At 38.1% G+C, this 13,466-nt stretch overlaps 1 protein-coding gene and 1 pseudogene across 3 annotated transcripts in view; one reads left to right on the top strand and one right to left on the bottom strand.

The window, feature by feature from the left end:
- The window catches only part of NEK1 (NIMA related kinase 1), a 215,009-nt gene that overhangs the window by 119,065 nt on the left and 82,478 nt on the right, over positions 1-13,466 (bottom strand). For all 3 annotated transcript variants that reach the window (XM_032634868.1, XM_032634869.1, XM_032634870.1), the window contains exon 17: positions 4,062-4,164. In XM_032634868.1, coding sequence (XP_032490759.1) covers positions 4,062-4,164 — 103 coding nt within the window. The remainder of the gene's footprint in view (positions 1-4,061; positions 4,165-13,466) is intronic.
- On the top strand, positions 1,300-13,426 carry LOC116755424 (annotated as a pseudogene).

Raw genomic sequence — 13,466 nt, 5'->3', positions numbered from 1 at the left:
CCCCCAAACATGAACACACCAGAAAGAACACTAAATGTATGAGGGATGCCAGTACCATGAAACAGGGGGCAGACTTGCTGAAAAAAAAACTGAAGACACCGAGGTGACACGGCCAAGAGTGCACTAAGAACAAGACCTTATGATAACCAAAGTATCATTAGAGAAATGAGCACAAGATCACGGAGCTTTCAAGGAAAACTAAGAAGATTCATGGACATGAGAATACAAGTTTCTAAACTTAAGAGAAAACATCACTGGATGGGCTGAAGAGCAGAGTAGAGAAAACAAAAGAACATGTTACGAGCTGAAATTAGGGCCCAGGAATCCTTCCAAAACAGTAAGAAGGGACAAAGGGATAAAAAAGATGAAATAAAAGTACAGAAAAAAAGACATTTGATGCAGAGGTTCCAGTCTATCCATTTAACGGGAGTTCTCTTAAGGAGAAAAAGGAGAAGCGATATGTGAACAAGCGTCAGTTAAGAATGTCCCAGAACTGAAGGTGAGCGCTCAGACTGAAGGCATCTGGTTAGAGTCATGACAGGTCAATTAAAAATACCGAGAACACTCAAGCGATATTTCAGAACACGGAAGGCAGAAAAACGGTGCCAAAAGCTTTCAGAGAGGCAAAACCCCTTACAGAGGAACGTGAAGGAAAACCATGTCACAAGACTTGAGAGCGACAATGAGACCATGATGAGGCAGCAGCTTCAAGGTGGGGTGGGGAGAGCTTGCCACCCACATTTCTTCACCCAGCAAACTACCAGCCAAGACTTCCACTTGCAGCTGTGCTGGAGTAACAGGGACCAGGTCTACCCTCCCACCTTCAGCAACTACAAGTCTGGACAAAGTGGATGAAACAACGATTTTCCAACACTGGCCAACAGGCAGCACAAGACGGTGATCCTTGTGAGAAGGGTAACAAGTGAGGTAAGCTCAGCAACTGCCCAGTCTCCAGGCTGCAGCACAGGGAGAGGGTGTCCTGAGTCAGGGAAACAGCAGCCAGAGCTTGGGAGGCTGAAGAGCAGTACCATTTGCAGGAAGGGGTACCAAGGAAGAGAGAGCTGCCCAGAGAGTCCTGGAATGGGCAGAGGTTTCCCCTGAGTTTCCTGCTGAGGGACGGCTACCATGACATCACCAATCCCTCAGGCTCACTGAGGGCTGGGAACACATCACACTTCCAACAGCCAGACTAGAAAGGCCTCCAAATCAACAGAGCATTGGAGTACCACCAATCCATCATCAGAGCGTCAAGAGTACTGCCTCGCTTTTCCGGTAAGCAGCCTGAGGTGACCTCTAAAAATGGTTCGCTAGTCACTTGACCCAGAAAACCCCACAAAATCATGCAAGTCGAGAGGTTCAAATCTTCGTGTTCACTTTAAGAACACTTGTGAAACGGCCCAGGCCGTTAAGGGTATGCATATCCGAAAAGTCACCAAGTATCTGAAGGATGTCACTTTAAAGAAGCAATGTGTGCCATTCCGTCGTTACAATGATGGAGTTGGTATGTGTGCCCAGGCCAAACAGTGGGACCGCATGCAGGGTCGGTGGCCCAAAAAGAGTGCTGAATTTTTACTGCACATGCTCAAAAATGCAGAGAGTAACGCTGAACTTAAGGGCTTAGATGTAGATTCTCTGGTCATTGAGCATATCCAGGCGAACAAAGCCCCCAAGACGCAGCGCAGGACTTACACAGCTCATGGTTGGATCAACCTATACATGAGCTCTCCCTGCCACACTGAGATGATCCTTACTGAAAAAAAACAGATTGTTCCTAAAGCAGAAGAGGAGGTTGCCCAGAAGAAAAAGATATCCCCGAAGAAATTGAAGAAACAAAAACTTATGGCCCCAGAATAAATGCTGCAAAAAGTAAATGCAAATAAAAGTAAAAAACAAACAAAAAAAAGAGTACTGCCTGAGTGGTGGTGCCAAGTGCATTCTAGACGAAAAGCTGTTCTCCACCTGCCTAGCAAAGCTGAGAATCAACCTTGAAAGACTCAAACTATTTTCAAGTAACATAACTGCATCGCAGAATAAATTTATTAATTTGTATTTAAATACAAAAAATCCAAGCTAAAATACACAATGCCAGGCATCCAACCACAAATTACCAGGTAGGGAAAGAAGCAGGAAAAGATTACCCAAATGAAGAGAAAATCAGTCAACAAACAGACTCAGGAATGACACAGATAATAGAATTAGTGACAAGGTCATTAAAAAGGCGACTCTAATCATATTTCGTATGTTCAAGAAGGTAGAGAAAAGTGTAAGTATTATAAAGACAGACATGGAAAGTATAAAAATGACCCAAATAAATTTTAAGAGATTAAAAAATACAGTATCTGAAATGAAAAATATACAGTGTCTGGATGGGATTAAGAGCAGAGGAGATTACACAAAGCAGACAAAAAGAGTAATGAACTTGAAGATACAGTAACAGAAGCTACCCAAAACCAAACACAGGAAAAGGACCAAAAAGAAATGAACAGAGCATCAGCAAGCTGACGTATGGCTACTGAGCCTCCAGAGGAAAAAGGAGAGGAGAACAGAAAAGGATTTTGAATGGCTGAATTTTTCCAAATTTGATAAAAACAATAAATCCACTGATCCAAGAAGCTCAATGAACCCCCAACAAAATAAAAATGAAGAAAACTACACCAAGATACATCTAAATCAATCCACTTCCAGCGATAAGGAGGAAATGTTAAAAGCCGTCAGAGGGAAAAGACACATTACACGCAGAGGAAAATTTAAGAATGACAGCAGACTTCTGGTCAGAACCGGCGTGCCAGGATGTAAGTGGAGAAACACCTTTAAAGAACTGAAAGAAAAAGAACTCTCAACCTATAAGACTACATCCAGCAAAAATATTTTTCAAAAAAGAAGACAAAATGCTTTTTCAGACATATAAATGCTAAGCAAATTCACCAGCAGACCACCACTACAAATTAACATTTAAGTGTGAAGACAAAATAAGGACCTTCCCAACAAATCTTTGACAGTTTCTCTCCGAAAGGTTACGAGAGGACAGTCTCCATCATGAAGACAAACTGAGGGAGGACAGTAGTATATAAGGAACTGTGCTGAGGAAAGAAATGTGTAAATCTTGGTAAGTCTAATAACTATTTTTAAAATCTGTAACTAAAATTCCAGATGCTACTAACATGGGAGAAATAGGGCAAGGGAAAACAAAGGAGGTTCTCCTCTGTCTATAGAGAGGATACAAATACAGATTAATTCCAGGTATTAGAAAAACAAGCTCATGGGTGTTACACATATACAGGGTAACCATTAAAAAATTTAACTATTTTTCTGTGATATTATTTCAAAGAAAAAACAAATCCTAAATTGGAATAACTATATTAATTAACTCATAAAGATATCACTTATGGACTTACAGTAAATCTAAGTCTAAAGAACACACACTACCATACAATTGACCTATTTCCTACGTGAGCATGATGCTTCACGGGTGCTGAGCTGACCAACAGTCACCACTTGTTCTGTGGACAAAAGGTGAAAAGGCATTTGTGTACCTCTGCAAGTCAAAACTATTAACTACTGAAATGATGATTTAAAACTATTAATATTTTCTTATGTACATGACTTAATTCAGCTAACTGGAATAATTAGGGGCTTTAAAATACTTTTGTTTCTAATTTACTTTTGAGTAAATGCAGTTACATGTATATTTACCCAAATGTTTATTTCCCATTTTTCTTCTACAATTCTTTGCTACTTAAAAGTATTTAAAACCAGAAGCATATTGGAAGAAAAAAGTAATGTAAGAACTTACTTATTTAATATAAATATCTGGGTTGCTATACCTACTTCAACTCTTTTAAAAGGAAGGATACAGCTACGAACTTACTCTCAATTAACCAAGGAACAATACAATTTCACGCTTGGCATAAAAGAAATAGCTGAAGAGAGGTTAAATGCTCTGCAAATGTTCAGAGGAAATGTTTGTAAAGGATTACAACTCTTGGCGTTTATACCTACCTTGTTCCAGACCTTCACTTTGAATACTAACATGTTCAAAAATCTCAAAAACAAAATCCTACCATATGCCCCTCAGCCCGAGCCTTGTTCTGCCTCGCTTCCCGTCTTCGCTGTAGAAACTCTTCTACCTGCTTTGCTCTTTCCACAGCCAGCTGCCCCTTCTGCCTGAGGAATTTGGACAAATAGCAAAGTTAGAAATTCTGAACATTAAATATTTCAAAAAGTTTAAATTTACACTTCTTCTACATATTTTCTTTAGAGATATTTGCAAAATATGAAGGCTGACATGAAGTAAAATCTTCCTCTGTAATGAAGAAATTGCTACACATATATTAGAATCTACCACTTAAATTGGAGACATTATTATTTTAAATAGAGGTAAAATTTCCACTGCTATGTTCATTTAATCTATTCTACTTATAGACACATAAAATGATTTTAGACTATACCTACAGAAAAATCTCAATAGTTTCCAAGTAGGTAAGCTTATTTCAGAAGTCTGCATCAAAGATATCAATCAGTATGGAAGTAAGATCAAAGCAGCAGAGTAGCAACTTCAAAGCTCATCAAAAATAAGGAAGAGTTTGTGTGAATTTTCAAAACTGCAGTAAAAAGTAAAATCTGAATTCCTTGAATATCACAACTATTAAAAAGAAAAATGGATAGATTAGGGGAAAAAACTAAAAGCACGCTTATTTGTTTCCATCTTTTTCAGTTATGTTTCTGTATCTTCCTCTAACAACTATGAGAGAATGTAAACATGTTGGCCTTAGACGACAACTAAAAAATATCAATGACATTTTGAACATCTAATATATATTGTGTGGGACTTCCCTAACCAGTGGAGCAGTGGTTAAGGATCCGCCTGCCAATGCAGTGGACACAGGTTTGATCTCTGGTCTGGGAAGATCCCCCATGCCATGGAGCAACTAAGCCCATGCGCCACAACTACTGAGCCTGCACTCTAGAGCCTGTGAGCCATAACTACTGAGCCCACGTGTCACAACTACTAAAGCCCACGTGCCTAGAGCCCCGTGCTCCACAACAAGAGAAGCCACTGCAATGAGAAGCCTACACACCGCAACGAAGAGTAGCCCCCGCTCACCGCAACTAGAGAAAGCCCACATAGCAACAAAGACCCAATGCAGCCAAAAATAAATAAATAAATTTATAATATATATTGTGTCTGTTACCGTGTACTAGGAAAGATACAAAAATAAACAAAACCCACCCCCTGTAAACAGAGAACTCATTGCATAGTATCAACTGCAGTAATTTTGTGAGTAAGGAAGAAAGATGAGAAAGTTATTGACTGTACTTCTCAGATATTGGCTACGAAGGCACACAAAATTCCTACAGCCTCTGTGATGGACCATAACTAAGTTATACTCAGAAAAAGATATGAAATAATGCCTTCTCTCTTCCAGTAGATTTAAACACTTCTGATTTTCATACCCCAAATAGTCATTTCTTTTACATGTTTTGTTAACAATTACAGTTGACCCTTGAACAACACAGGTTTGAACTGTGTGGGTCCACTTAATGCGGATATTTTTCAACAGTAAATACTACAGCACTACATGTTCATGGTTGGTTGAATCCATGGATGCAGAGGAACCTCAGATATGGAAGGCTGACTATAAGTATATGCAGATTGACCCCCATATTGTTCAAGGGTCAACTGTACTGAGACATGTAAGGATTTTAAATATGAAATTAAATGGTAGAAATTTAAAATCTGATTTACCATAAAGCTATGGAAGACAGTGCCCTAAGATTCATTTAACTTTCACAGTGCTTAAAAGATATTCTTGTGAAACTCCATCATTGGAATTTTCTAGGATTAGATAATCTCTATAGCTGGTTCAGAGCCTTTCCAGTGTATTAATTTTGTAACCTGTAGCTTTACCAAATTCTTTGATGAGCTCTAGTAGTTTTTTGGTAGCGTCTTTAGGATTTTCTATGGACAGTATCATGTCATCTGTAAACAGTGACAGTTTTAGTTCTCTTCTTCCAATTTGGATTCCTTTCATTTCTTTTTCTTCTCTGGTTGCTGAGGCTAGGAAAATCTCCTTCATATACAGGGTTGGCCAAAACGTTCATTTTTCTGTATGTTACAGAAAAACCTGAACAAACATTTTGACCAGCTCAATATATAGGCAAGGCTGTTATTCTGGTCTGCTATAGCCCCATTTATATAAGGCTGGGCCTAAAGACGACAGATAAACTTTCAGAGAGTATGACGCTCAGATATGTCATCTGAAACTGTACAGCTACTGATAAGGCTGTTTTGAGGAGTCCTGGACGCTTACACCACCATATACAATTAGATAAAATCTCTGCTTTGTATCCTGACTGCGCTGACTTCCTTTTCTAACCTTTATAAAAGTAAAACTTCTATAAAGTTTTTATGCTTGATTTCCCATTCTAAGATACTGAGTATCTCCAATGTTTGTCAGTCTGGGGTTCCAACTCAGCATATGTTAATTCATATTCACTGACTGATTTGATTCACTAAATCAAATAATTCAGCTACAAAGAAATATTTTACTAAGAACCTGATCATACACATAACAGCTTTGATTTAAAGAATGTTCACAGCATTTATGTAAATATAGTACTATCCATTCTATTTATTTATGTAATCTATAAGTTTTGCTTTACTGAATAGTTTTTTCCAAAGCTGGTTTAAATAAGCAAGTATATATAACTGGTTGCTTTCAATCACAAACTTAAAACCTGTAGTGATTATTGCTTACCATTATTTCTTTTATCTTCTCATTTATTAAACAAATACTTATTGTCAACTATTTACCAATATTACATCTGTCTTTGAAGATATAAGATGTATAAAACAGAATTCCAAGAATGCAAGGTTGGTGCAACATATAAAAATCAATCAGAGTAATATACCTTATCAAAAAAATAAAGGACAAAACTAGTTTAATTGATTCTATGATTCCTTATAATATTTAAAAACCTATACTGCTTTCATTTTTCACATGCATTTCTGTTTACTACTTAATACATACCAAAAAGAACCCATTCTTATTCCCCTTTCAGTAGTAAAACTGTACTGAACTGTGAGCACAAACTATATATGTGTGCAAGGCTTATAGGGATAGAGGAAATAGTCAATTAACTTAATAGTCATTTAATAGTCATTCTCTTCATTAAATGTTATTAAGAATTTATATGTGGGACTTCCCCAGTGGCTCAGTCGTTGAGAATCTGCCTGCCAATGCAGGGGACACGGGTTCAATCCCTGGTCCGGAAGATCCCACATGCTGTGGAGCAATTCAGCCCATGCACCACAACTACTGAGCCTGTGCTCTAGAGCCCACGAGCCACAACTACTGAGCCTGAGTGCCACAACTACTGAAGCCCACGCACCTAGAGCCTGTGCTCCGCAACAAGAGAATCCACTGCAATGAGAAGCCCGTGCAATGCAATGAAGAGTAGCCCCCGCTCGCCACAACTACAGAAAGCCCGCATACAGCAACAAAGACCCAACAACTACAGAAAGCCCGCATACAGCAACAAAGACCCAACACAGCCAAAAATAAATAAATAAAAGAATTTATATGTGTATACTCTTTTTTAAACAAATTAAATAGACCATATCTTTTGAGTTCCAAACTTATGCCACTTAAAATTAGAACATTACTCTAGATTAATAGTAAAGGAATGATTAATATAAATACTATATAAGCCACAAATACACAGTAAGAAATTAGGAATCTGGAAAGTGAAATACAGAGACATTAAAATGGGTAAAAAAGAAATAATGAGACAAACTCTTTTTCATCCTGACAAGAGAAAAAAGGAAATTATTTTCTTTTTTTTATACAAATGCATGAATAAATGGAAAGATCTGGGTAAGACACCTCATATCCATGGCTCAAACCTTTTACTAAGGGAAATTAAAAATTTTGAAAGATGACTAAAAATGGATTTGTTTAAGAGGTGAAAGCAACATAAAAATGGCAGCAATCTAGGTAGCAGAAATAATCCGAGAAATGAAAAATGAGCCAATATGGTTTAAGGTAGAAGAGTTGGGGTGGTATAGGGTTAATGAAATGAAAAAAGGATGTCGTGGGTGCATTCACTAAGCTTCCTCCTCTGTTTAAGTGGCATAATGTCTATCTGAGGGAATGGAATTGTTGTCAGCTTTACTCAAATGAAGCAATACAAAGGAAAAGACTTGGAAAAGTAAAAGCTCAATAAAATGCAAATGATTAGAGGCACTCAATGGTTTCATAAGATGGTCTCACGTGATTGAGGTGATTGAGGTTCTAACGTTAAAAGCTAACTGAATATAAGCTCACCAGCTGTAACAAACATACCACTCTGGTGGGGGACGCTGACAATGGGTATAAGGACAGCATGTGGGAAATCTCTGTACCGTCTCCCTCAGTTTTGTGGTGAAGCTAAACTGCTGTAAAAAGTTAGTCTTCAAAAAAACATGCTAATTGAGGTGTGTTATCAAGACATGGATATAAAAAGCAAAGTCGGACTAGCCAGAGTTACTGATAAAAAGGGAAGAAGAAAAATAACACCATGAAAAAGGAAGAAGCAAATATGGGCTATCTAAAATATGAGGAAAAGATAACCTGAAGCACTCTTAGATGACTATAGATTTCAGTTTGCTAATTCAGTTTGAATCAGGGAAATGAACTGACTACATATGACAATAACAAACAAATTATAAAAACCAGAAGTTATGACAGTGTGGAGAAAATGCTCTATAATGCCAATGGTGCTAAAAAGTTCAACAAAAGAATAGGGAAGCAGCTGCATAGCGCAGGGAGATCAGCTCAGTGCTTTGTGACCAGCTAGAGGGGTGGGATGTGGAGGGTGGGAGGGAGACGCAAGAGGGAGGAGATACGGGGATATATGCCTATGTATAGCTGATTCACTTTGTTTTACAGCAGAAACTAACACAACATTGTAAAGCAATTATACTCCAATAAAGATGTTAAATTTTTTTAAAAAATCATAATATTCAAATTGGAGGAGACCCTGAGTATTAACTAATCCAACTTCTTGCTGAATAAAGTATTCTCATATCCCCATCTAAATATCCCTGACACATGGTCATTCAAACCCCTAGTGTAATACTTTCAGTTTGAGAGCACTGATTAAATCCCACAACAGCCCATCCACTAAACACACCTCATAATGGATGGAAATCTACTTCTTTACTTCTAATCACAGTACTTCTACAATGTGGATCTACAAAGAAATCTAATTCCTCTTCTACAAGACAAGCCATCCAATTCTTCTGAACTTGTTCCTTTAAGCATGCTTTCTTTAATGGTAGCGAAATTTTCCCAGCTTCTCTAATTTTCCTCATAAAATGTTTCAAGCCTTAGTAAAGTCAATATGGCACAAAAGTTAAGTGAGTGAACTTTGGCACCAAACTGTCCAACTTCAACTCCCGGTTTTACTAATAAACAGTTATGTGGCCTTCAAGAAATTAGTTATTTATACAGTCATTTATCATATATCAATTTCTTAATCTATAAAACTAGGAACAGTAATATGTGCCTTGTAGCACTGGGGATGACTAGATGAGCTAATAATAATCAACTCTCATTATTCCTGGTAGTTATGTTGTATAAAGTCACCGCGAATATGAATTAGCACATACTGAATGATTACCCCGAGGAGAATTACAGAGTTAGGCTCCTGACAGCCTCTTGCTACAACATTTTCACCAATGGATTAATATACAACCTTGTTTTATGTGTGTTTCTGTTTAAAGACACCTTATTACAGGGTCCATTCATTAACACTGAACTCTCGGCCAACAACACTGTAACTCACACCTGAATGAAGCTTCTCTGATACAAATATTTCCTCCATAAGAACATCACAGCCTTCTTGCACTTAAGAACACGAGACAGCATAAGGCGTGAGGGCCATTTTAAGCAATGAAATCACCAGCAAAATGCCCCCAAATGCAGAAAATGCAGCTGAGCAGACTATGAAAGTACATTTGTTCATGAGCGCTGAAACAGGAAAGCAGAGCTGGCCTTGCTCCCGCTCAGCTGGGACTTGCGCACTGGGCAACTCAAAGTCCCTGGGGCTCTGCACATGCCCAGGAATGACCGTGAAGGGACTGGGAGTACTGATGTGCGGCTACACATAAATTTTAGCAAGCAGGCAAATCCACAAGCACACAATCCACAGGTAGCGGGGACGGGTGAGGCACGTAAATCCCTCCGCGGTGGTCTTGGTACAGAGTACGCAACCCAGCAGCAGCTCCTATGTTTATGTCACTATCATCCTCCTCATCCCCATCCTCATGGGCACATGCTTTGTCAATATTCTGTTGTGTGGCCAGTAGTGAATATAGTGAAAGCTTCATTTCCTCCATTACTTTAATTTAAAATTTTATATTTTTCAAAAACTTCTTTAGCTCCTAGGAGTAACTGGTACTAGTCAGGGGGCAATAAAATGGGCACAATCATATACTGTTAGACCGAGCATAAATTGGCACAGCTTTTGTAGAAAGAAAATTAGTAGTATTTAGTTAATAAATTTAGTTAAATAAATTTAATTTCATAAATTCAATAAACTTAGTAATATTTCTTTCTAGAGCCTTCATAAAGAACATAACAGAGCAAGTCCTTTAATCCAGGAATTACCCTTCTAAGATTGTATTCTACAGAAATAGTGAGAAATAAAAAATATGTTCAAACACAAAGTGTTCAAAAAAGTGAAAAATTACAATGTCTTATATTAGAGGATTTGCTATATAAACTATAGGTAACAGCACTGGAATCGAATACAGACATCAAAAGTCCCATGAAAACAATTTTTTGCATGGGGAAATTTTTATGGTAAAAATGTTAAATAAAAACAGATACCAAAAAAAAAAAAAAAAGAAACCCCAGCAGATAAAACTTTGTGCATGATTTGATCTCCTCTAACTATAGAAAAAGAAATATGAACAAAAGATGCAAAAATAGACCACAGTTTTCATACTGACTGCCTTGCAGGATGAGCAGTGATTTCTTCTCCTGTTTCTAACACCTACTGATACCTTCCAATATTTCTAAAGCTAATCTATATCACCTTGGTAAGCAGAAAAACAAGACCAAAAAGCCACTTGCGATTTTCCTTCAGGTTTTCTTTTTCCTTGAGCGAAAGGAGGAGAAAAAAGAGGTCTGAACATTTGGCTATGAATCCTAAGTGAAAGGGGGACAACAGGATGGCCAGCTGCCACTATTTTAAAATCAGGAAATATGTGAGCTTTCTTGACTTCAGCAAAGGAAACAGCATTAAAATGGAACTTGAGGATTAAAGGAAGTAAAATAAATAAATGCCTTTGAATAAAGCAAAACACTGGCATGCAAAGATGACACTTAATAAACATTGTGGTACATGATTCTTTTTGAATTACGGTTTTCTCAGGGTATATGCCCTGTAGTGGGATTGCTGGGTCATATGGTAGGTCTATTTTTAGTTTTTTAAGGAACCTCCATACTGTTCTCCATAGTGGCTGTATCAATTTACATTCCCACCAACAGTGCAAGAGGGTTCCCTTTTCTCCACACCCTCTCCAGCATTTGTTGTTTGTAGATTTTTTGATGATGGCCATTCTGACTGGTGTGAGGTGATACCTCACTGTAGTTGTGATGTGCATTTCTCTAATGATTAGTGATGTTGAGCATCCTTTCACGTGTTTGTTGGCAGTCTGTATATCTTCTTTGGAGAAATGTCTATTTAGGCCTTGTGCCCATTTTTGGATCAGGTTGTTTGTTTTTTTGATATTGAGCTGCATGAGCTGCTTGTATATTTTGGAGATTAATCCTTTGTCAGTTGTTTCGTTTGCAAATATTTTCTCCCATTCTGAGGGTTGTCTTTTCGTCTTGTTTATGGTTTCCTTTGCTGTGCAAAAGGTTTTAAGTTTCATTAGGTCCCATTTATTTATTTTTGTCTTTATTTCCATTTCTCTAGGAGGTGGGTCAAAAAGAGAAAAACAAATACCGTATGCTAACACATATACCTGGAATCTTTAAAAGAAAATGGTTCTGAAGAACCTACAGGCAGGATGGGAATAAACATGCAGACGTAGAGAACGGACTGGAGGATATGGGGAGGGGGAAGAGTAAGCTGGGATGAAGTGAGAGAGTGGCATGGGCACATACACACTACCAAATGTAAAACAGACAGCTAGTGGGAAGCAGCCACATAGCACATCAGCTCAGTGCTTTGTGACCTCCTAGAGGGGTGGGATAAGGAGGGTGGGAGGGAGACGCAAGAGGGAGGGGATATGGGGATATATGTATACCTATAGCTGACTCACTTTGTTATACAGCAGCAACTAACATAACAATGTAAAGCAATTATACTCCAATAAAGATGTTAAAATAAATAAAAAGTTTTTTTAAAATGTGTACCAAATATTAAAAGATAGTCTGTCTTAGAATAATTTCATATCACACCAGATTGCAAACAAATGAGTCCTTGTACCAAGGTGCATTGGTAATTCCTGGATATGAATGACATTAAAATGAAAGTACTGATTGAGAAGGCAGACCCATTGAATTCTCCAGGCTGGATATACAGCTTGCTTCATTGTTAATGGCACTTGTGTGTTCACACAGTTGGAGAAACAGACTTCTGTTCGTTTGTTGCTTTCAGTATGGAATACTTTATACCAATAAATTTTAAAATGTTAAAAAAAAAGACAACACTTTAAGTGTGATGGAGTAGGAAAAGTTATTGATCTACGACAGTGGAAAAGGATTACAATACATACGTAAATAAGAGACAGGGGGTATTAGTAAGTATGAAGTTAGGAGCATATCACACACACAATAGTTGAATTCGTCTCTTACCAATGATTACTAGTTATAAAAGGTAAGGGCATTTTTATTCTTATAGCAATATATCATTATACTAGTTTGAAAGCTTTTTATTATTTTCCTTTTTCATTCACAAGGAGTTTGCAGGAGAAGCAAATCCTTCAAATGTGTTTTAACTGGCTGATTTATCAATGCGTTTTAACTTGCTTCTTTTCCTAATTTAACCTACTGGAGTGTATACCGTAGCAGGATCTGAAAACAAAATAAATAAATTTGACTTCTTAATATTGAACTGTAAAACGAACATATTGAAAGAAGCAAGAGCTGTAAAGCTGCCCTCACGAGACAGAATGGCTTGCTGACCAAGGCAGAGTTGTGTGAAACCTGGTTATACTAACGTTACACATAAAAGCCCTAAGATGAGGACAGCGGTAGAGGCACAGTGGTGGCGATGGCGACAGTGATGGGGGTGCCCGAGAAGCTCCCTGAGGAGCCATCCAAGCAGCAACCGAGGGGGCTCTCCGGCTCACAGCTCAAGCCTCATGAGGAGACCCACGGCGGGATGTGAGAGCAGCCCAGACCACAGCTAGCTGAGGCTCGGAAGAGCATGGTGATCAGCCTGGGTACGTCCCCTAACCGGTGGTCACT

This window comes from Phocoena sinus, chromosome 6, assembly GCF_008692025.1.
Source record: "Phocoena sinus isolate mPhoSin1 chromosome 6, mPhoSin1.pri, whole genome shotgun sequence".
Lineage (NCBI taxonomy): Eukaryota > Metazoa > Chordata > Mammalia > Artiodactyla > Phocoenidae > Phocoena > Phocoena sinus.
Note: the sequence above shows the minus strand (reverse complement) of the source record. Positions and strands in the feature narration are given on the sequence as shown.